Genomic DNA, 26,286 nt, shown 5'->3' with positions numbered 1-26,286 from the left:
AAAAATCAGATCCATGGTAAACTCTGTAACTCTAGGCTTTTATGTTACTTAGAATTCTGGATATTTCTTTGGCTCTGGGCCTCAGAGGTAAATCAGTGCATTAAACCTTTATTAACTTTCAAACCTAAAATACACACAGAGCTTTTTTCACCTCCCTTCTTCCTTGGCCCCAGCCTTGATTTTTTGGTTAAAAACCATGATCAACAACAATGCCTCTAATAGTCAGATCTCATGTTTGGAAGTGTTAATAGACCTTATTCTAGAGCCTAGTCTTAGAGAGGCAAAATGGCACCAGCATGCTGGGTTTGGATAATTTCTCCATCATTTACAGGATAAGTAACTGTGAACAGGTTACTCACTTTTGGCCTCAATTTCTTGTCTGTGAAATGGAAAATCAATGTTAACCCAGAATGCTGGTGCAAAGATTATATCAGTTAATTCATGTAAAGAAATATTCATAACAATAGTAAAATTCAGCAAATATAAACTCTTACTATAGACTTTCAGGGATTTGGAAAATCACACAAATCAATAATTTTTGCATAACCATTATGATGTCACACAGATGGTGTGGGAAACAGACTAATTTCCAGAAGTTCTAAGGTGTCATATTTTCTCAGAATAAGTGACTTCTTAAATATATGTTTGAATGATTTTAGGTCAGATGATGAAGTTGGACATTTGATCTTAAACTTTAATGTGTATAAGAATTACATAGTTTCTAGTTAAAATGCAGATTCTGATTCAGTTGTTCTGGGTGAAGGCCTGAGATTGGCATTTCTAACAAGCTCCCAGGTGATGTTAATGCTGCTGGTCCAGGGATCACACTCTGAGTAGTATGGATCTAGACAATCTCTCAAAGACCTTTAAGAAAAAAAAAAGTATAATTTAATAAATATCAAATAACTTACATATCTCGTAACCTGTCTGCTACTAAGAAACAGATCAACCTAATCAGCCTGGTATATTGTGTCAATCTAGTAATCAGTAGGCATCATAGTGTCATGAAAGATTCCAAGCAGATGTCCTTATCATTCCTAAAACTTTTATTGGGATAGTGGCTTAGAGCAGTGTTTCTCAAACTTTAACTGCAAGAGAATCACCTACAGTGCTTGTTAAACACATTGTTGGGTTCCAACCCCAGAGTTTCTGATTAAGTAGTTCTGAGATGAAATTAGGGCATCAGGTGTTGCAGATACAGCTTGTCTGGGTACCATACATCAAGAATGTCAACCAAGAAATGCTGAACGCTGCAAGTAACAAAAAGTTTGTTTGCGGTCTTAAGCATTGCAGTCTTGGAGGCACTGATTCGTGTAGCAACTCAAATGTGCTCTGAGGGAAATAGAAAATGGTCATGTTCATAAAGGAAACAGACAAAGATATCCCAGAGAAGTTACATAGGTTATTTTTACAGAACTACGGGTCGCCGTCGGCAGGCATTCAGCCACTTGCTGGTAGTAGATTGGCTGCTAAACTGTCATCTCTAGGGAGTAAAGAAGACAGGTTCCAGGTGGTCTCAGGATGCCTGGGTCAAAAGTATGTTGCATTCAGGGCTGGATGTGTGTTTCACTTCCTTAATGGCCTTCCATCTCCACTTTAGGTCCCTTTGACGTAAGTGACTACATTTTGCTGTTCATGGTCCACAAGAACACTGGCTTGCAGTACTTATTGCATTGATTCTTTTCTGAAGTCAGCCAAAGTCTACCAATGTTTTCTTACATGAGTCATCTATATAAGCATACACTATCTGCATTGGAGGAGCTTCAACATTGGTTGTTTTGAGATACTGTGACATTGTGATTTAGAATAAGCAATACATATAGCTGTCCCTCAGTATCTACAGGGTATTGGTTCCATCTAAAATCCATGGATGTTTGAGTCCCCTGCCTAAAATGGTGTATCAATAGTATTTGCATATAACCTACGCACATCCTCCCATATACTTTAAATCATCTCTAGATTATACTGTTCTGAAACAAATAGATTCAGATATTTCTTCCACAAAGATGGGTTTATTAGGGATGAGCAGAAAATTGAAACTTGGGGTCTAAAATCACGGCAAGCCACATGCAAGTTCCCAAATGGGAAGGGAAGGAGAAGGTTTTTACAGAAGGGGAAAAGGAAGTCAGGAGGGCTGGAGTAAATAGATTCCATGGCTTTTCATTGGCTGAGTCCTTGCCAGGAAAGAAGGGGAGTCTTTCTTCTTGTGTACCTCTGCTATTGTAATAGCGTGTGAGAGCTCCCCATTCTGCTGTCCCAACTCTATTTAATTGAGGTTTTTGGTTTTTATTTTTATTTTTTTTTTACAATTACTTATAATACCTAACAATGTAAATGCTTTTGTAAGTAATTGTAAATACAATGGAAATGCTATGCAAAAAAATAGTACCAGCATGCATCAAATTCAAGTTTTGTTTTTTGGAATTTTCTGAAATGTTTTTCCAAATATTTTCAATCCTCAGATGTAGGACTCAAGATACAAGGGTTTGGTCTCTACTGTATTTGGTCTTCAAACTGGACTCTGCTCCTGGCACAGAGCTCCTAAAACCCTATGATAAGAGCAATAAATGTGTCCTTTGTTATGTTAATGAGGAGACTTTGGGAAAACCCATAGGTAATCTGAATAAGGGGCTGGTGGCCAGGGAGCCAACCAAGGGATTAGAGGGTTGGAACATCCAGCACCACCCCCACAATCTCCAGGGAGGGGAGAGGGGCTGGAGGTTGAAATCACACCCATGATTTAACCAGTCAATGATTTAACCAGTCATGCTTATGCAGTGAGGCCTCCATAAAAACCCAAAAGGACAGAGTTTCTATAGTTTCCAGGTTGGTGAGCACATGGACGTGATGGAGAGTGATGCCTGGAGAGGGCTTGCAAGCTCCGAGCCCTTTCCCCACACCTTCCCCTATGCATCTCTTCCATCTGGCTGTTCCTGAATTATATCCTTTCATAATAATCCGGCAATCTAGTAACTAAAATGTGTCTCTGAGTTCTGTGAGGCACTCTTAGCAAATTAATTGAGCCCGAGGAAGAAGTCCCGGGAACCTCTCATTTATGGCTAGTGGGACAGAAGTACAAGTAACAATGTGGACTTGTGTGGGGCGGAGTCTTGTAGGACTTTTGGAATCTGACGCCATCTCTGGGTAGATGGGTATCGGAATTGAGTTGAATACTAAAACACCTCTCTGGTGACCCAAGAATTGCTTGTAGATGTGCAGATCGCCTGCCCATTGGAATTGGTTTCAGAACCAAACAAAGAGAAAAGAAAAAAAATGCCATCCCTAGAATCATGATTCCTAAGTGTGTTTTAGTTTGCTTACCAAGCCAGTGGAACAAAAGATCTCATCACTTCCCATTCATCCCCATGCGATAAGATATCCCCAGAGTCAACAGCAAGAGAGGTGCTGGTTTTGATTAAAGAATGGTGAGGTGATGCCTGTTTCTTATTATGAATAAATTATTAATATACCCCAGATGTATTAGTAAGATTGTCATGTTATAAATATGAAAAAGCAAACATGGATCCCTGGAGGAAGTCTCATTGGTCCCATAATTTCACTGTCCACAGTGATAACCACTGATGTGATGGATAAAAGTCACAAGTCAGAAAACCTCAGAACAGTGTCATCACTTGAGTTACTGCACACTACACCCAATATTCAGAAAATAGTGCAGAACTGAGTGAAATTGTGCTTGGAGGTGAAGAGTAACCACGGGTAAGGGGGGGATCAGCTGGATAAGGTTACTTGTTTGAAACTCCAAAATGAAACCTGAATGTATTTGAATAAGTCATATTTCCCACACTAACCTCCACACAGAAACATCTCAGGTTCCCTAAGTTCATTATCGAAAATTAGTCCTTGCCCCCCGATGCCGAATGAGAGTAACAAGGACTAGGTTTTGAGGACAAAGGAAAGAGAAATGTATTGATTCGCCAGCAAATGAGGAGGGTAACAGACTAGCGTCTTGAAAACTACCTTCCTGTCTTCTGGGGAGAAAGCAGGAGTCTTAAAGGATATTCTTGGGTTTCTATGGTTAAGATGAGAGAAACAAACAAAACCAGCAAGAATGCCCACCCATGTTAATCAGTAACAAAGAATGTAAGTTTTTGTTCCCAGCAACGGAGGGAGGGACGGGCAAAACAGTTTCATTTAGAAATCATCCATCAGTTTCATCCTTGTGACCTGTTACAAGTTCGCCCTAGATTTGCCCACCATCCCAAGGAGAGCGGTGAGTAAGTAAGACTCAGTTTCCAGGTTTGACTACATGGGATGCTCGAACCTCTCTGATGGTGGCCTTGGGGCTGCCCTGGAAGGCACCATCTTTAGAATAGGGATGTGGAGCCTATAGATGAGGTTTTCCTGTGCATTTGGCTCTATTGACATCACTTGTTACAGAAGGCAATGGCTATCAGGTGTTGGTGCTCTCCGAGCACATTATCACCTGCCTCAAAGAAACTGCAGAAAGAATGACTGATGGCCAGAAGCAGATTCCTACAACAGGGTGTTAATATTGTCAGGATCTGGACCAATGCTTGAAAATAATCCTCCCATTTGACAAACTACAAAGAACATTTTAATGGATATGTTTGCCAATTCACCTCAACAATGTGAAATAATAACATGGAGGAAACTGAAGTAATATAAGATACAATATCCTTAAGATGAAGGTTTAGGGAGAGGAATAGATTGAGAGTTTGGGATTGACATGTACTCACTGCTATATTTAAATAGATAACCAACAAGAACCTACTGTATAGCACAGGGAACTCTTTTCAATATACTGTAATAACCTAAATGGGAAAAGAATTTGAAAAAGATTAGATATATGTATAGGTATAACTGAATCACTTAGGCTGTACATCTGAAACTAACACAACATTGTTAATCAACTATACTCCAATATAAAATAAAAATTTAAAAATAATTTAAAAGAAAGATGAAATTTTAATAAACATCTAAAAATACTGCTTGCCAGTTTAAAGCTGTCCCCTGGCTATGGACACTAGCTTACTTATCTTTTATTTCCTTTCAGCCTTATGACCTTATTGAGGGCTTACTGTGTGTTCAACACTAGTCTGTTCATTTGATGTCTTGTTTAATTAATTTGTATAAGCAACAGATGAAGGAGATGCTTGCTCTTTCACCAAAGAAAAAGTTGGGGCACTCAGAAGTTAGTAACTTGCCCAAGGTTCCACAGAAGACAACAGAGGCAGAATTTAAACAAGGCAGTTTGGGGTACCAGAAATTGTGATTTTTAAACAACCATAATGTACTTGTCTCATGTAATGATGTGAAATTTATAATTGTCATTGATTATAAATGTTACATTTCCCAGGGAACATGTGTGTAGAACAAAAGCATCCTTGAAAGTGTGTTTGCTGGAAAGGGAGTATGTTATAATGTAAAGAACAAGAGCTTAGGAAACAAGTTTGATCCCTAATACCCTAGGTGGTATGGAGGAAATCAGTTACACTCACCCTAGACCTCAGGTTTCTCACAAATTAAATTTTGGTAACAGTTTAACAGAAATAGATGATCTTTGATATTAGATGTGCCCTGATATTCTTGGATTAGGTGACATGATATTTGAGGCCAGTACCTTTTTGGCAAACCTCCCTGCTGCCTATGTATAGGAACAGCTCTGGAGAGATTTTTTTTTAATGCCAAAAAGATGAGTAGTCTGCCAAGAATTTTCCTTCCTATGATTATACTAAAATCTTATGAAAGCATGTGTCCTTTCTTTCTTTGCCCTTGGAAAAACTGCTCATTCTTTCAGAGATCTAAGTTGAGATTTGGAGTAAAAGGGTTTTCCTCTAGTGTTGAATTACCTTTTATTGCTTTGTTTTCCAAATTCTAAATAGCTTTATAAATAATGTATCCCAGGCTTAGTAAAAAATCATCATACTATGTGTTTCTTTGTTTCTATTCCTTATATGTTTAAATCTATAAAATTGCATATTTTTGGTGAGGAATGTGGTAATTTTCACTTAAGACACAGTCAAAATAGGATGTGAAACTTTTGCTATATACAAATCCAATAAGTTAGTCATTATTTGCCACTCTGACCAGGCACGTGTGTGTGTGAGTTTAAGTGGATGTGTGTGTGTTGGCTTTTGTGTTTGGAAGTACTTGTGTGGAGGGAATCATTAGCTGGTTTAATTGGGGTAATTTAAAATCAGGTTTCAGAGAGACACACAACTTCTCATCTCTGAAGATCTGACTAAGAGAGACATCAGACCTGGTTGTACCTTCCATTTTCATTGGCTAATGTTCCGATCAGATATTCTATGGAGTAACCTGGCAGATTTCTTTTAGGAACTTTCAAAATTCAAAACTCCCTTAAGGGAAGCGACATGGGGTAGGGGGGTTTTCCCTAAAGATGTAGCCCATTCCAGTGGAGACAAATGCTGGCTTGAGTTTCACCACTAGGTTTACTTGCATGCAAAATTTCCCAATAAAATCCAGCTGGTTTAAATTTTGTCTGCAGACCTGAAAACCAGCAAATTTGGCTTGGCTTTTTATTTTGCAAAAAATGCTTCACACAGCTATAATCTGGAATACTGAAGTGTCCAAACCCTCCACAGAAACAACAGAACAGCTGTCCCCTATCTTCACTTTTTCCCAGCTCTATCCTTAAAGGCTTAGATGTTAAGGGAGGGGAAAAACTCTGCCACTGAGCATGATTCTGTGAATCATCCATGACTACCTTTGTCGTGTGCTCTAAACCAAAAAGGAAAGATTAAAGAGTTGCCATTGATGAGTGAGACAACTCACATTTTGGCAGCACTAGAGAAGGAACGAGCATTTAAGATCATGGAGGGAAATGAAACAACAAAACAATACTGTTACAATTTGAACAATCACAGGCTCCAGTATGTGAAAGCTCAGTGTTATCTTTTCCATTTTCCACCCTTATGCTTTCATTGGCTTCATATAATCCCCTTGTTGCCCATAATTGGGGATGGAGTTAGTGCCAGAGCTACATAAAACAAGCAGTCTTTCCTTTATATTTTCTGTGTATCATGATTGTGTATGTGAAGTCATAAAAATCATTTATTATGAGCATGTGTATTCCTGGCTTAAAGAGCCAAGTATTCTTGTGACAACAATATAATAGCATCAAATGTATTCCCATAAAACACCACATGTGGACACTTAATAGTTATTGCCCTGGCACCTACATGCTGGGATATCATCTTAAAGGAGGACTTCTTCAAAAAAACAAACGTTTGGTACTTACACAGATAAAATCCCCTAAGTGAGACAGGTTAGTAAGTGGTAAAGATTTAAGAATCCATTGATAATGACAATCTTTCATCTTCTCTTAGTATCAGATTGTCTCAAACCATCTTCTCAAGTTCTTTTCATGGGTTCAAGAAGACCCTTTACAGAATTGCAAACATCAGTAAATATTCTTTCAATCTCAAAGTTGCAAGAATGCCCTAACACTACATTGGTATCTAGTAAACATAATTCTTATTCTTCTCACCCATTACTATTTGGAAAGCATTTACTGGGGGCTTGTGGTACAAATCACAGTAAACAAATTGGTTTTCAAACTAGGTAAAAGAGTGTGGAATGGATAAAAGCTGATTTGTTGGGCAGTGTGAGTGTTTGGTGATGTTTTTAAAGTGTGTGTCTGTGACAGAGATTATTCCCACTGTCTCTTGCATTTCTGCTGGCTTCCAGCTTAGGGTGGAATGGCTTCCTTTGGTTGCCACTGACACTGAACACTGGGCGTTCCCAATTTGCAATACACTCAGAGTTTGCCAGAACTCTGGGACTGATGTTTTACTCTTGCATTAGTACCTGGGTCAGCTGGTCAGACACTGCAGGCATATGGTAGGGACTTTCAAAGCAACTCAACTTCAGAAAGAGGCCAGAGCCGACTAGTCCCTGATGGTACATCTACTTCAGGTGGGAATCAAGGCAATCTGAAAGGAGGGAAGCCATATAAATCAGACTGCAGAGCTTTCTTCAAAGGGCACCTTATCTTAGGGATACACTGCTGTGTGTCCCTGAGGTCTATGTAAGAAGATGCTGTGGGTGATGTTTAAGTTTCCAGACCAGCCATTATTCATACCTGCATCTCAAGTCTCTCACTCTTCCTAGTGTAGCAGACAGCCTGAAATGTACAATGGTATTTTGTTTGAAGTCCATATGGTTATTACATTAAGAATGTACACTAAGCATATGTCTACAATCCTAATAGCTCCTTCCAACACTTCTACATGGCTGCATCAACCCAGTTAATTTTTCTCACTGTTCTTTGGCCCAAACTTCCATTCCAACACCCCTCCACTACAATGGAAATATTGTTGGTTTTAATTGTTTTTGTTCTTTTAATGCTGCCAGGTAGCTGAAAGGGAACGTGTGAGGTGGTAAGGTCTCTTACTGATCCAAATATTGTTATCTTCCATTGGTAAAACTGGCTCGGCAGTGACTATCCCTGTATCTGGCCATGCCGACCCATTCCTGATTTTTTTCAAAGCTGTGATCTATTAAAAAACATAATTCTCCAACCTCTTCCTCTCTTCCTCTCTAACAACTTCTATTCCATTAGCTCACAATAGTGTGATTTACAGTATGATCTGTTTCTTTCACCTCCAAAACCATGTGTTTTCTACTCTCTACCAACCGTTCTCTATCCTGACCATAACAGCATCTGAAAGCATCTAGAGAGATTTTGAAATTAAGAATGTCTAGTACTTTAATTCTCTCTTCTCCCTTGACCTATTAAATCAAAACCTATAGTGATAAGGCCAAGGAATCTAATTTTAAATGCTCCATAGTTAATACTTATATGCAACCACAATCAAAACATACTCTTCAAATTAAAAAAAATTGTAGGTTCTATGTGGGCCCTCTGCAATATACTTTATATGTCTTGTCTCACTTAATCCTCACAAGTCAATAAATGTTATTATCCTCATCAAATAGAATAGGAAAGTGGGTACAGAAGAGTTTTTTTGTTTAAGTACATCCAGCCACACATTTAGCAAATTTTAGAGCAAGGACTTGAGTCTGTGGCTTGAAGCCAAAGGCTGGCCTCTTTCCACAATGCCATACTGCTCCTCACTATATTGTCTGTATTTACTGGTAGCCTCTCTTTATTTTCAACTCTCATTATGTCTTTGTGGGATTATTTAATGTGAAGAAACAGCTGGAAAATCCATATTAACAAACTCCTACTATCTTGTGTTGTAATGCAAGTCAAAGGAGTTTAGGAATAAAAATAATGGGGGCCTATTTAATTTGGGTATAATTTAATCCCAGTAGAGATAATGATATTGCATCTCATACTTATTTTTTAAGAATAAGGTGAACATGACATTAGTATTGGTGCACGAAAGATAAGGAGAGACTGCATGACTATACATCCCATGGCCCCATATTTCCCCCAAAACAGAGAAAAACATTCTCATCCCCAAAATGAAGACCATTCTTCAATGGTCTCACCACCTTTCTCCAAGTGCCCTCTCCTCCTTTCTCACCTTTCTTTAACCTTTTTTTCGCTTTTTTTTTCTCCCTCTTCCTACAATTCAGTTGAGAGTTATAAGAGAGGAGAGAAGAAAAAGAGGTAATATTAATTAAGAAGCTACCATTTGTCAACAATTTTCATTTGTGGTACATTATTATCCCTGAATTAGTCAGCTTTTGCAGGGTTAAGCAGTTACATACAATCTCCAAGCTTCAGTGACTTACAAACCCAAAGACTGATTTCTAGGTTATGCCACATGTAGGCAGCTCTGGGCTGACAGCTGAGGCTCTGCTCCCCATTTCTAGACTTAGGCTAAAGGCATGGCCACTCTTTGGAACATGACATTTTTGTGGTAGAAACAAAAACTAAGTGACGGAATCACTCAGACTTCTGCTTGAACATAACATACATCATTGCTGCTCACATTTTTTTTTTATAAATGTATTTATTTTTTATTTATTTACTTTTGGCTGCATTGGGTCTTTGTTGCTGTGCATGGGCTTTCTCTAGTTGCGGCGAGTGGGGGCTACTCTTCATTGCGGTGCGTGTGCTTCCCATTGTGGTGGCTTCTCGGGTTGCAGAGCACAGACTCTAGGCTCACGGGCTTCAGTAGTTGTGGCACGCAGGCTCAGTAGTTGTGGCTCATGGGCTTTAGAGCACAGGCTCAGTAGTTGTGGCACACAGGCTTAGTTGCTCCACAGTATGTAGGATCTTCCCGGACCAGGGATCGAACCTGTGTCCCCTGCATTGGCAGGTGGATTCTCAAGGACTGTGCCACAAGGGAAGTCTCAACTGCTCACAGTTTTGACTAACTCAAGTCAAGGTCAAGCCCAACGGCAGGGGGCAGTAAAACAGACTCTTCTCACGGAAGGTGGTTCTCTAAGCCACATGGCATTGGGTGGTAGGAGTTTAATTCATTACAGTGAAAGAGGAGTGAATCCTCCTACAAAATAATACAATCTGGGGGGAGGGATAAATTAAGAGTTTGGCATTAACAGATACACACTACTATATATAAAATGGAGAAACAACAAAGCCTTACTGTATAGCAAAGGGAACTATATTCAGTACCTTGTAATAACCTATACTGGAAAAAATCTGAAAAAGAATATATACATATATGTATATATATATATGACTGAATCACTTTGCTGTACACCTAAAACTAGCACAACTTTGTAAATCAACTATATTTCAATCTTAAAAATAAATAAATAAAATAAATAATACAATCTATCTCAACTCCCTTTCTACACGTGAGCAGCATGAGGCTCAGAGGTTAAACTAACTTGTCCAAGGCTACTGCAGCCAGTGGATGACTCAACTAAGATTGCGATGGAGTTCTGGTTCCAAAGCCAGGGTTCTTTGCTATGAGCAGTCAAGTTGAAAAGTAGAGAGGTAAACGTTGCAGTTCTCCCCTCTATGACTCTTTCATCTTTCAAGCCAAATCTATTCTGATACATCGTGTTGTCTCAAGAACCTAAGGGTCATCTTTGATTTAACTTTGCATTTTTAATATCAAATAAAACTCTAAATTATATAATATTTAAAGATGATGTAATTTATTGAGCACTTATTTTGTGCCAAGCACAGTTCCAAACTCTCTTTATATATTGTCACATTTAATTTTTAATTAAACTTTGTGGTTGGCATTATCCAATTTTAAATCAAAGGGAACAGAGGACCAGTAAGTTGCCTAAAATGACAGCTCTGGGGGGAGGCAGAATCCAGGTCTGATTCTGATGCTTCTGCTACTCTGCTTTCTGACCATTCTGCTTTCCAACAGAAAGCTCTTTGTTTTAAATATGCCCTTACACTTCCTCTCTTCTCTACTCCAACTTCTCCCACCTATTTTTATTTTTCATCTTCCCATGCCTAAACTGCTGCTGTATCTTCCTTATTAGATCTCCCCATCATGGATAGACTAATTCTCGAACTTTGACTTGATCTTGTTATTTCTGTGTGCTCTCCACTGCCCCTGCTTTCATCTCTCCCACATCTGAATGCCTTCATCCAATTTTCAAGGACACCCAAAATGTAAATCAACCTTATTTCCCACCATTCATCAAATGTGTACCTTTTCCCTAGGTGTCCCTCATCAATTCCCACTGCGCTTGAATCACAGTATTCACCTTACGCAAAATTCCATTGAGAATTTCATGAGAACAGGGTCATGTACCATCCCACGAATGTATCCCATGTTGATTGTCATGGCGCTAGCTTTGAAGTAGGAAATAATTACTCAACTGGAAAATCTTTACTTGGGTCCAAATATGCTGGTTTCTGTTCTATGATCCTGTGGACATTTATAGGTGATTAGGTATAAGTGATCCATGAACTCTTAGCTCTGCTGGAATGGCTCTCCAAAGTAGAGGGCAGATTCTAAATTCTCCATATCCCATGAGGACACGTTGAGAAATTGAAGAATAATAGATTAACTAGCAGCAAACCTGGAATTAATGTTGCATCACGCCAACCACTCCAAGAGGCAATAAGAGTAGTGTTTGGGAGGTCAGACATCTCTCAAACCACAGGGTGAAAATTTTTCTTGACTCCCGGGAGTAGAGAACAAGAGAAATTATGGTGTCAGGTGCTTGTGAATATGTGTGCTTAATAGAGGGCAGGATTATAAATTAGAGCCTACATTGATGGGCACAAAATATTGTTCGTATGGTGTTCTCTGAATTTCCATTGACTAAGTACAAATAAGAATCCTTAATAAATATTTATGCCCACCCAAATACATAAATATTTGCCTCTAAGTCACATATGCCCCTGTTTTGCAAGATTTTTAAATGGATTCCCAGATATAACCCATGGAGAAAATAAATGTAGGTAAAGTGTGTCCCACTAGTATAGTATATACTTGCAGCAAAAAAAGCACATAGTTTATTTTGTCTTACCTAGAATTTTACAAAGTTGTCTACTTATGGGCTCTTTGATTTTTCTAACACATAAAAGTATTCTGCAGAACTAGTGTTTCATGGAACAGCTTAGAAAACTGCCTCTTCTAACAAACCTGGACTTTACTATGTCTACCTGGAATCAGGTTTCTGAAATAGAAAATGACAGGTTTTACTTCAGTCATTTGGCCTCAGGAAATCTTTCTAAGGAAAGGGGACAAGGGAGAAAGGAAGGAAGGGAAAAGGGAAGGAAATAAAGAACCATAAAAGGAATCCCTTCTCTTATCCCTGTTTCCCTTCCCTTCATCCCCACCCGTGCATACTTCTTCTCATGGAAGTTCCCAAGAGCTCTGTTATTTTAATATTATTTTTCACTCTCAAAAATCTTGCAAACATAGGTATTACTAGTCTCATTTTACAAATGAGAAAACTGAAGCTCAGAGAAATTCTCAAAATTCTCCTCATCCGATGACCAAGATGCTTACTCCTAGCCCATCAATGAACAAACTTGACTGCTAGAATTAATCACCAGGTGAAATAGTTTCTTAACAGATTTTTTTTGATTGGGCAACAATATGCATGGCAGTTGGTACACTGAATTTACATTTTAAGAAGTGGTGATAATATGTGATTAATGTGAAGACCCTTGGCTAATGTCAGTTAAAGATGAGAAAGAACTAAACATGATATACATATATATTTCAAAATGTATGTCACTGCACAGGGACAGATGTGCTATTTCAGACATGAAACTTGCTCATACACACTTTTCGGCCATCAGATAATTGCATGGGCATGGCATTGTGTCATCCATGTTATACTATAAATTAGATGGATATGATGTCTATTCTCATGAAGGTTACTGTCTAAGAAGAATTAATAGTACATCTCATACTTTGATATTCAACTTTTTGCTGAAGTTTCGCAAATGTATGTGCATTGAAAAAATACTACAATTGTATACCATTTTTCTCATTTTAAAACTCAGTAACTTACAAAATTTTCTGAATCACCTCATCATTCCAAATGACTATGAAGACTCTCCAAAAATGTATCTCTACCCTTTATTTTTTTCCCTAACTCTCTTTTTCTTGGTGTTTTCCATCAGTGTTTGAAACAATTGTGTACACCTGCCAGGTAAAGTCTTGTACATTTCCAAAAGGGTAGACACTAGTGAATCATTCAGTTCCAAAGACATCAGAAAGCTATCTGGACAATTAATAATATTGTCACGTATACTTTTTCATTAAAAAAATTCTGTACGTTAAAAACCTCCAGACATGAAAACATAAACTTTTAAAATTAATAAAATATAGTGTAGATTATTCCCATTCTTAGCTTACATTTGTCTTATTACAAGACTTCCTATATAATTCAAGGTAAAAATTCAAGATCTCCTAGAATGTAATTCACAGTAAAAATTACTGTTCAATTTTGGGAACACATTTTTGTCTATTGAACTCATTCCAGATATAGGCAGATTTAAACCATGGGATTACTTTATATTTTTCATCTGATACTCAGGTTATATTGATGTAGACATACATTACAGCAACAACAAAAAATAGTTACACTGCTGTTTTGTGTATTATTTTTTGTATGCCCTTTGCCTGGTGAATACTCTGGAAAGCTTTACATATGGTCCTAACTCTACGTCTGTAAAAATGGAAAATACTCATATTGATATCATAGTCTAAGATATCACCTTGAAAATTGCGGCATTCATTTTTTAAAATATTTCTGTTAAATGTCAAAGTTAAAGTGGTTGATTTATTTGATCTGAAATTGAAAATGATGAACATATTTCAGAGGTGTGTGCAAGTTGAAAAATCCTACAGGTATACGTGAGGCATTTCAGATGCTTTAGTTATTAGATTTTATGTATTCTATTGTGATTTTCATCAACAGAAAATTATATATATGTATATTATATATATAATCATGGAGATTTGTGATCAGATAATACTACTAAATGCTTCTTATTGTACAACACTATCAAATTCAACTGGTCCCTATTATTTTTCAAATCTATTTCCTAATCCATATGGCTGCCACATTAGAAAAACCTGAAAATGTTTTACATGCTTTTGTGGTCTCCACAACATTTTTTTAAAATATATATTTGGTAGAAAATTTTGCTACAAATTACGTCTTCACTATTTATCAACTCTGTGATCTTGGACAAGACAGCTATTCTGAGTCTGAGTTTCTTTAAGTTGAGCTAATAATTCCTATGTGGCTAGTTGTTATAAAATTTAAACAGTGTTTGTCAAAGTGCCTTGTAAAGTATGAAGCACCATATACATGGAAGTAAAGCATTTTGTATGTTACATGAGTACATACATGCATCTCTCTCTGCCATTCTGTGTACATATATATGAATATATATATTCTTCCAGCATCATCATCATCACCTAGGAAGCTTTAAGAGATTCAGAATCTCTGCATTATCCCAGACGTACTCAATCAAAATTGGCATTTTAAGATAAACAGAAGATTCATATTAATGTTTGGAAAGCATTGCTCTGTGTGGTCTAGTGACAGTGAGACCTCTCTCTCTCTATCTATCTATCTCTCTCCCCACAAACACACTTATACATGTAGCAGCCAGAGGGCTAGGCAGTGATACCAACAAAGGAAAGTAGATTTATCATCTTAAGTTGATAAAAGAACAGCCTAGAACACTACTTCCTATTTTAATTAGAACTGACCTTCAATAGTAATAGAAGGGCAAAAAGTATTAAACGGCTCATTCCTGGAATGGTGATGACAGTCCAGAATGAGGCAGAATGGAGTACTGCACTGAAATTTTGACTAAAATAATCTAAGAAGTCCCATCCAATTTTGTAATTCTACCCTACATACACACTTGCGTATTTACAGATATATACCCTAACCACAAATATTCTATTCCTATTTTTGATCTATATCTTTAGATCTATTTTGTATGAGCCCAAAACTGCAGATGACAGATTTTTTTCTTACTTTCAAGCTTTAAAACATGGCCTTCTAACACAATAATACTATATTGATAAAATCTAGTGTTAGTTTTCAGAAATAGTATAATTTGCATTCCAATTGCCATCTCAGTGACTATTTCATTATTTGCAGAAACTATTAAGAAAAACATAGAACATTTGAAATATTTTAGTAATGCAGTTGAAACTCACCATAATCACCAAGCAAATCCATTAGACATGTGAACACCACTGTCATTCAACCACAGATAAAAGAGTGGTTACCAGGCTTGTCAATGCAGTCATTTACTAACACTGAGCTTTTGGCTCATGACAAAAGATCTAGGCAAATATTCTTGAAGGTATACTTATTCATTTATATGTTTTTGTTTTTTTTTTTGTTTTTGTTTTTGATATACAGAAAGCTGTACATATTTAATGCATACAGCTTGATGAGTTTGAAGATAAGTATACACCATGAAACCATCACCACAATCTATACCATAAGCATATCCATCACCTCCAAAGATTCCCTGCCATCCTCTATTATTATTTTGTGTGATAATGTAAATGATCAGGACCCTATGGGGCTTTCCTGGGACAGACCCCTCCCCCATACCCTCTGTTTTAGCTCCTAGCATCTGATGCACATTTCCTGAGTTTTTCAGATGCTTAAACCACCACCAAATGGAAGAAATTAACTACTTGATGATCATGAGCATGTAGTCTGAAACTTCTGATGCCTAAGGATTGATAATGTTAACTGCCCAGTTACCTCAATATCAACCAGTCAGAGAATTGTGCATGAGCTGATCACATACCCTGCAACCCCTCCCCTCCCCTGGCCTTTAAAATGCTTTTCTGGAACCCTGCAGGGAGTTCAGGGTAATTTGAGTATGAGCCACCCGTTTTCCTTGCTGGGCCCTGCAATAAACCTTTCTCTGCTCCAAACTCTGATATTTCAGTTTGTTTGGGCTCACTGTGTGTTGGGCACATGAACTTGCATTTAGTAATAATTTGAGCACTTAACCTAAGATCTACCTTCTCAGAAAAATTGTAAGCATACAATTCAGTATTGCTAATGATAGGCACTATGGTGTACAGTAGATTCCTAGACTCATTCATCTTGCATCACTGAAACTTTATACCTGTTGACTAATAACTCCTAAGTTTCCACTTCCCCCCAGCCCCTGGCAACCACAGTGTGTTTAGCCACAGTGGAAGAAAATAAACCTAAGACATGCTTTTATCTTCTTTGAAGTTTGTGAACTAAATAAAAGAATATGCCTCATTGATGCATACTATGACTGTTTAGGGAAAGCATATTATTTAGTTGGTTTAGTTTTTACTACATACATTTTAGTAAAAATGATGTTATATCCATGTTAGGTGTTTACACCTTGATTTATCGTATTATTAAAGTATTGGTTTTTCAAACATGCAGGTGCTGATATGTTTTCCCTTCTTCCCAGAAGCAATGCTCCTTAGATCCACTTCAGCAGGATGTTTTCATACACTGATGATCAAAAGAGTCCATGATACATGAAATCTCAATCCTGATCATTAGGTGAAACAATTCAAAACTCACCTCTAATTTACATACCTTCAGATGAGACAATATTGACCAAATTATGAATAAAACTGACCCTGGGATAACCAAGAAGATCATCCTTGAATTTTCATTCTCACTAAGATGTTGCCATGGTATTGGTGCTCTTTTATTTAAACTTAGAAAGTAGACAATAGAATTTTAACTATGCCATGAGATGCATTAATGGGGTAAATTAGGATTTTGGAATTAACATATACACACTACTATATATAAAATAGATAACCAACAAGGACCTACTGTATAGCACAGGGAACTATATTTAATATCTTTTAATAACCTATAATGGAAAAGAATCTGAAAAAGTATATATATATATATATATATATATAACTGAATCACTTTGCTGTACACCTGAAACTAACACAACATTGTAAATCAATTATACTTCCATTAAAAAAAGACAGCTACAAGAATATATTTTAAAAACTGTTCTATGAAAATGTTCATTTTCATCAAATTTTTCCTCCAATAAGACTCTTCTAGATTATGCTTTATTTAAATTTTAATTGAAGGTTTACAGATTTGCAGTTTGTGCTAAGTTTAATTTCTGTTTCATGAATTCTGACACTTATTTTTAAATCATTACTTTGTATCTGATTTACCACATTTTTTACAATGCATTTACCACTTCATATAAATTATGCAAAGTAGAGGTTTGGTCTGCATCAGCTCTCAGCCAATGCTGTACAAGGCTTTTGGAAGGAAAAAGGAGAAATGATCCCATCTCTGAAGCTCATTTGGGGAGAATACTATATAAATTTGTGCTTACTGTAAGGTTGAAATTAATCTTGATTTCCTGTCAACTGTACAGGGATTTTACAATATAGTTCATAATAATGTTTAATTCCTCTAGGGTAGGAGTTAAGATAAACAAGTCACTGACAGTGTTTATCTATAAATATAGCAGATGGTGTGGGACTGAGGTTGATTATTAACTCTGCCGACTTTAATTTCGTGGTTATAAAGCACAGTAAATCTCACTGTTTATAAAAGGTGGGAAAGAATCTCCAATGGGCTTCAGTAGCCAAGAAACCTTCTGTAACATTAATCTCTAACTGATATTTGGTATCCTCCTAGGGTGCAATATTTAAGATTGTGGAGTGACTGCTAGTCACATAAAAATTTTCACTGGGATCATTAGCTAGCATTTCTGTCATTGATCTATTATAACTTTGTTAATGAGTTCCATGTGAGTGAAATTTAGTGAATGAGACAATTCTTTCTATGCCTTGCTAGGTGAATGTTTAACAATTACTTTAGGCAGTTATATATCTAAAAGATAGCCTAATTAATCAAAATCATACCTTTTTTCTTATACAAAGATGAATTGTAATACCTAACTAGGCAAGATGTACTGAATAATCAGCCAGTGTACATTATATACATTTACATTTTGGTCATGAATCTGCCTAAAATATCACAAAATACCATAAAATTTAAAAATAAACAAAATAATTTATTCTTAATATTCCAATTTATTTAAATATAAGATTTGATTATGATCACTTACTTCACTAAAAATCTGTATGCTTAATTTGATTGAAATTAATTCTTCCCCCAAAAAGGACCACTGTTATAAAAATGGTATTATTTGAAATAGCTCGATTTTTCCATTCCAACTTTCTAGTGAATAACAGAATTATTTTATAACCACAAAAGTGAAAAAATAATCACAACCTCTACCTCTATTGTTTTTACATTCAGAAGAGGTTGATTTTTCACTTCCCAAGAAGGTCAGACTTTTATAAATATAGGATAATCTGATATATGAGTTGGGGATTAAAACAATCTTGAACTAAAAATGTCTTAACTATGTTGGAGGTCAGACTCCTTGAGAATGAGTTTTCAGTGACAAAATCCTCAGTTACTTTTCTAGCTCTTGTATTGGGCTGCTTCTCCTGGACCCACCCTGAGAGTTTTATTACTGATCTGAAACAGTCTGGCTCCTGTGCTTTCTACCAATTAGTCTCAGCACAGATCTCAAACCTTGACTTCCAAGGAGCTGGCTTCTGACAACATCAGCCCTGGGTGGAGAGAGAGGCTGAATGGAGCTGTTGGTAATATACCTTCTCATCTCCTTTCCTGTTCAGAGCCTCCTGTCACTCTTGTCATTGGATGCAATACCCTGCTATTTGATACACTCACTTCCACAAAAAACTATCCACTCAGACTTAGACTTCCAGGTCTCAAAATGCATGAAACATCTATAAAAGACAGCAAAGGCTCTCTCAAGTGGAGGCTTTGTCTGTTCCCCACCCCCTTTTTTTAAGTCTCAAAACCCACCTGAACCAATTATCATCAAATAAATTGGTTATTGTGTTATTGGTATGTTTGACATTCATATATGTGTTGACTTGAATCAAAACTAGGGATGATTTCACTTCAAAGTTATCAATAAAGTCACCTAAAATAGTTCTATCAGTTAAGTCTATGGATTACATCTTCTTGTCTTATGAGTTGTGATGTGAGGGTGGAAATGTGTTTAGAAAAACATGGTCGAGAAGACAAGGGCCACAGAATGGCCAAGAGGATCCCTTCGGTAAGGCAAAAATAGGTAAAAGCAATAGAAAGTGAAGGGGCTGAAAAAGGGAGACAGAATAGGGGAAATAACAAAACCGGATATTGAAGTGTCTAGGTAGAGAGGCAAACAGTGTGATTTGTTTAGGGAGTCTCCCTTACGTACTTTAAGAATTCATAAATACTGTGGGTCTTAGGGAAATGAGATATTGTTAAAAGCACATTCAAACAATCACTCTTGTAAAGAAGGACTCTTTTTCTGTATCACAATGGGTAGCCTTAAATTACTGTGTTTTTTTTTTCCTAGTCTATGTATAAGGTACTATGAGCTGTCTTATAAAATGTAATCATTTTCCTAGTCATCGTTTGGGGAAAAAAAAAAAAAAAGAAAAACAACCACACAACTTCTATTATGAAATTATTTGATTAAAGGGTGAAAAAAAAGCTGTTAAAATTGAATAAAAGTACTCCCCGTTTCACCCAAATCTATCATATTTTATTAAGATAATATCATAGAAATAAAAATTGTTGCCTTATAATACAAAGCAAATTACAACCCACAGGATAAAGATAATGCATGACTTTTAAATACTTTTATCTCATTTTCATTATTTTCTTTCAGATTATCTGACACTGCATAATGTCAAAGGCATTGCATTGCATAAAGGAAAACATGCAAAGGAAATAACTCTCAGCGGATTTCATTCCCCCTTCAATGGTCAGTGAAAAATCCATCCTCTAAAATATTTTTAGTATTTATTCTCTCTAAAAATCCAGTAATTAAAAAAAATCTTTTGTTTCTAGAAGTCATCTATGCTATCATGTGCATGGCAGTCACCTGTGGAATTCTTCTCTTGGTGATGGTCAAACTGAGGTAACTGGATGCAAGTCAGAAGGGAAGGGCTAGAAAGGGGCCAGCCCTGTGAAAGCACATTTCACAATGGCAGAGCTTACCAGGGCCGAGAAGGAAAGCTTCTCCATTAAGACTTAGGAAACCATTCTTAATGTGGGATGAGTACATGAAAACGTTACTCTGTCTTCATATGTAAGGTAAATGTGATCACAGGGATTCTTTCATGTTGCATTTTATAAGCACATATGCATTGTTCTCCCAATGAAATGGCTCCCAATCATTCTCCCGGTTTTCCTACAAAATCCAGATTGAACTTTGCTGCATTCCTTAATCAGATCACTTGCAGGATTAATCAGCTCATATAATGGACCTGCTGTGTACTTCATACACTTTATACTTAACTGAAAATTTACTCTTCACTCTAATTTCTTATATGCTAATGAGCTTTATTCATATTTTACCATGTAGTTACCATGTAATGAGGCCTCACTGGGTATCCTTAGAAAGACGTATTACTATTGCCTGATGTTAATTCACTCTTTCCAAATCTTCTGTTTCCTTGGCTGCCTTCATTGTGAATGTGAGACCTCAGGTTAGAGATATATCAACTTCTAGATTCCTACATGTCTAGGGTTTAAAATATTTCTACTTATATAACACTTACAAATCGATATAAAGTGGTGTTCAGTTGCTTAGTTTTAATTTAAAAAAACCCCTCATATTTAAATATCAATGCTGTTCATTTGCTTATTCATGATACAAATGTATACATTTTTGTATACAAAATGGAATACAAATATTCCATCACAGAGGTATAATTTGAGTATCATAAATGTTAATGAAGAAATATATATATTAAGTGTATATATACATATATATTATATACATACACATAAAATATACTTATCAGTAAGATTAGGCCTGAGGGCAGCAGAGGTGATGGACATTTCTCTGATCTCATGACGCTCAGAGAAGAAGAGTCAGTAAACTTGATGATGCTTGTACACATATGGTTCCTCAGACTCCAAGGCTTTGATGACCAGACAGATCAAGTGCCAGATTTAGTGGGGAAGGTGTATGGTGGTACCAAGGAGTTGGGCACGTGATGAGTGTGTGCTCTGTCTACAGACATTCAAACTTACTTATTTTTAAAAGTAATCCCAGCTAACATATTCCCTTGTTGGACCCAGCTCCTCTAACTGTTTAACTTAATGCTGACCAATATCAATACCAAACACACTGCTTCTCTCCAAGGCCTTAAAAGTTGTATTTGTATGAAAAGATATTCTTTGAGTTCCAAGATATAGTTTAAAGGCCAACAAATAAGAGTCAGTTTCAAGGGGGAAAAATAGCATTTGGAATTTATTAAACTTTCCTTTATTTGGTTTAAAATATTTGCGAGCATGGTTCAGTTACTGGGCCTGCCTAGATATTCCATCACAGAGGTATTGTTTGAGAGAAGCACCAAAAACTTTCTAGCTTAGCAAAAATCTTAAAGGTTTTCAATCTTTATTTTTTAGTCACTCACTTAATGTATAAACTTCACATCTGCCACCTTGGTTTTATTACAGATTACTGTTGTGCCCCAGGTAGATGAGGCCTATATGGCTACTCAAAATTTCCTATATATCAGCTGTTATTTAACCTCCTTTCTTGCCCTCAGAGAAAGATATATTTCTTTACTGGATGACAATAGGAGTGTTATAGGCAAAAATCTTGAATTGACTCTAATATGTATTTAAAAGCAAATCATTCATATTATATATTATAATATTTTTATTAGTTATAATATCACATTGTAATATATTATAATTATATTATACCATTATTATTATATTACATTTAGTTATCAATTATTTTCCATGCAATTTAAATTTGATCCTTACATGTAATCTGAAAGATCAAGACCCAGGGTTAAGAAATGACAAAAGTAAAAGCCATCATGGAAAGAAGGAACAAAACGAAACAGAAGCATCAGTAACAACAAAACCTGTGTTACTTCACATTGAAGATCCACAGTACCTTCTTCATAAAGCAGGCTGTTTGCCACTCACCTGGTGGGCAAGTCTAATCCATGTGAAGCAAATCTTCATGTGAACCATGTGAACCACTCACCTGGTGGGCAAATCTAATCCAGTAAAGATGAAGGATTTTGCATTTACTTCATGTTATGCTAAATTAAAACAGCCCTAAATCTTCAAAGAAATTTGCAGCGAAAACAATGATTAAAGTTTAAATATTTGAGAAAAAAGACTATTTTTCTTTTAGAAAATGGTTACTTGGAGATCATATTTAAGTGCATGATACTTAGAAAGACCATAGAATATTCTACTTTTGAAACTTTGCATTCAAAAACTTAATTATCTTCCCCTCCAGGCATAGAATCCAGCCAAAAAATAAGCACAGACACATTTTTAAAATCCTTAAAATAACATACTGTTAACTTTTACTTTTATATAGAACCTTCAGAATATCAAGTCAAAACAAGAGACCCTTCACCAATCCAAATACCTGGAGGACTCATGATTCATTGAGAGTCACGAATAATTAACAATCACTTTCTTTAAAGCAAGTCTTTGTAGCCAGTCAACAGAATATCCTATCCATTGTCAACAAAGAAAATGTTAGGATGGATTTAATGATACTGGATCATTAAGTATGTTCATGTAAGGTATAATAATTGGAATGATGTTAGATTTGTTTTTTCTTAGGAAAAAATTCAAGTATAAATTTACAGTGGTATCTTTGGACACTCGTATAGAATTACAAAATTACTCTTGAAGGCAAAAAATAGTGTTATTCTAAGCTACACTCTGCGTAGTTTGTTTCATAATAAATTTGAGTCCATATAAGAATAATTTGTTGTATCATAATATAACATTTTATAGTTAGCAGAGTATTTTCTGATCAGTTTTATAAATACCTATTAACTTGCCAAAAGGAAACTGCTAATAAAAATAACCAGTATATGTGTCATTTGTATATCCATTTCCAAGTCATCAACTACATAATTAGCATTAACTTTAAGTTTCTAAATATATTTGATTAGACGATTAGTCTTAAAAATCGGAAGTGATATCTTTGGATTTTTGTAATTTGAATACTATTGAACTGTACTTTGTTAACTTGATGTTTTTATGTCATGTTCATAAAGATGTAAAGCAACTACACTGGCCAAAAAATCCATGTGCATTTCAATGATATATTTCATTTGTAAATTTAATTTTTTCCTATGCTAATTATTATGAACTTCTGCAATGATAAAGTAACATGATAATTGTTACTTTCTATATTGTTACTATAATGTTACTTTTGGCCTGATTTGACATCAGAATATAAGTGTGAATAGAAAATTGTGGAAAAGATGTTTGTTAAGTTGTTGATACATATGTGCTTTTTAACTCTCTGCAATCACATTATACCCATTTCTAAGAACACACATGAGTTAGTTTTATCTGTAGTGACACAGAGACTCAAATATTCAAGAACAGGAACATATATTTACTGATATATTTACAATTAAAGGTCAAACATTTTCTACCTGTTGGTATCAGATCTATTGCTCTTCACTATACTTCAGATCAAATTGTCTACATTAAATCAAATTTAAAGTTAACATTTGGCTATGTTTACTTGGAATAATGGAAAAGCCATCCTTTATCTTTTCAAACAGGGAAGAATAACTTGGTGAATCACAAAGCTCCCTCAAGGAGCTCTCCATATTCCAGTGGCTGCTAATTCTCTTAGCTATATGAAGAGAATGTAGGTCTTTCCATTTCCAAGTCACTGCCATTTATTGCAGCCTTGCTAATGCCTAGGAAAAGAACTGTTCCCTAGAAAACAGAGGAACAAAGTCAAGTTGCTTTTAGAAATATGTTTGTGTTGAGCAGAAAAGGGGGGGATGGAGTGTGAAGTAATAACTAATAGTTAAAGAGATTAAGCAATTTCTCAAAGTCTCACACTAGTCAATATAAAAATTAGTAATTGAGCACAGATATAGCAGATTTTAGAATCTTTTATCTTAATTCCTAAATTCTACTGCCAATCACTTATCCCAGCTGTAATTGTGTCATTTTTGTACATAAACAACCAGGAAATACCTGTTTTAGATATTCCTCTCTGTAGTACCATCTATAGCAATCTAGATTACATGTCTAGTAATTAGATGCTTTTACCTGTAATAAAATGTCTTAAATGAAAAGGAATACATAATATTTTGTATATCAAGAGGTCCAAAGCAGAACATCTCAAGGGTCAGTTGACTTAGCAGTTCAGTGATACCTCCCAGGACTCAAATTTTTCTTTTCCACCCTTTCATAGTCAATGAATGACTGGCACAAGTCAGACTTTATAAGAAGACATGGAAATATAGGAATTCAAATTGCCATAATTGATAGCCTAATCCCTGAATCACCTGAAGAAAGGGTGAATTTCCAAGTAAACTCAGAGTTCTACTTAGCAAGGATAAACAGGAGAGGAATCTTGGGTAGATAGTCAACAGTTTCTGCTACAAAATCTAGACTATCTCCTTTGTAAATTAAATGATGTCTTTCATGAGCTCAAACAAATAAACTGAACAATTTGAGCTTAAGTTCTATTTTTCATTGGGCTCTTTGGAACTAAAGAGCCCAAACCTAAAACAGTGTTTCTCAGGCTGTCAAGGAGCTCAAGTTCTACCAATTCAGGATTCTTTTTCTATTCATTAACGAACACAATTCGTCTGGTAGAAAACAATATTGGTTGCTTTGTGTAGGCAAGAACATTTCATCTTCCAGTGAATCTTTTTCCAGAAACATGGAGATCATCCATTCGTTGGCAGGGGAAACACTTGAAGGCTGTGCTACTGACCGTCAAGTTACAGGATCCGGTGAGTGATGAGGTAAACACTACTGCCTGGGTTTTTTGTGGGGACTTCCATCCAAGCAGAGGTGCACTTCAGAGGACTCATCTGTGTTGGGAACCTCTGCCTCAGTAGCACTAGAAATTTTAAATAAATGTTTCCCAGATTAGTATTAGTAGACAATGTTTCCAGATATTAATAAAATAAAACATCAGGGGTCCCTGATGCCAAATAAGTGTACCATCAGGACAGAAGGGTCATGCTTAGAAGGTAAAGGTGAGATACAAGCTATGAAGAAAAACATTGGGAAACAGAATTTCCACAAAAAAGAAATTCAGAAGTTATAGATGTTCTGCTAAGAGCAAGCTTCAGAGACACCTATTCTTTTGGGGTCATGCCATCAAAATTATTCTCTGCAAACAATAATCAACTGGACTAAAACAGTAGAATTTAAAGGTATTTAATAGGAAAACAAAATTTGTTAATGCCCCTGATACCTCAATAGTAGAGGTCTTCCAATGTTTGAAGATCAGTTTTGAGGTATTTGGAAGAGCAAAAAGGTTGATGGGAATATGTTGTCTAGCATTTCATGTTTGTATTGAAACTTGTTAGAACTGGGGGCAGGCAAAGGGGGGTGTAGGAGTGAGGATGAGGAGTGAGCAGAAGGGGGAGTGCTCAGCATTATTGGCGGAAGTATTGAAATTCACGAGGATGGTTCACTGTACAAATTATAAGGTGTATTCTACCCATGATGGTAGTTCTTATTTCAAGTGTACAACTAGGTAATAAAGAAAACAAAACATCATTTTACACATTCATCTGGCTGTCTTACAAATACTGTAAATTTTTCATCACAGGTATTAATGATTTTCCATATTTTCTCCCTCCACTCCTGCCATCTTTCTTTCCTCTAATTTTTTCAAGTTTCATAAAGGACGGGAGGGAAACAACCTCAGGAAAGGAGAAATCAGTTAGCTGCAGAATACAGTGAAATAGCTAACAAAGAGGCACCGCCCATAAGAACATTTAGATCCACGCTTTTGGTCATTTCACATCCCATTCTCTTTCACAAATGCATTTCAAGTGAAATAACTTCTAAAGTAACATAAGTACATTCCTT

The 26,286-nt window shown here is 36.2% G+C and overlaps 1 protein-coding gene across 1 annotated transcript in view; it reads left to right on the top strand.

Moving 5' to 3' along the window:
- Positions 1 to 22,860, top strand: part of GFRAL (GDNF family receptor alpha like) — a 57,071-nt gene extending 34,211 nt beyond the window's left edge. The window contains 4 exon segments of the mRNA XM_060163913.1: positions 20,096 to 20,191; positions 20,278 to 20,347; positions 22,787 to 22,805; positions 22,807 to 22,860. Coding sequence (XP_060019896.1) covers positions 20,096 to 20,191; positions 20,278 to 20,347; positions 22,787 to 22,805; positions 22,807 to 22,860 — 239 coding nt within the window.
- The last annotated feature ends 3,426 nt before the right edge of the window (positions 22,861 to 26,286 follow it).

The sequence above is a fragment of the Lagenorhynchus albirostris genome, chromosome 10 (assembly GCF_949774975.1).
Source record: "Lagenorhynchus albirostris chromosome 10, mLagAlb1.1, whole genome shotgun sequence".
NCBI classification, from domain to species: domain Eukaryota; kingdom Metazoa; phylum Chordata; class Mammalia; order Artiodactyla; family Delphinidae; genus Lagenorhynchus; species Lagenorhynchus albirostris.
The sequence above is the reverse complement of the archived record's forward strand: the minus strand, read 5'-3'. Positions and strand labels throughout refer to the sequence as shown.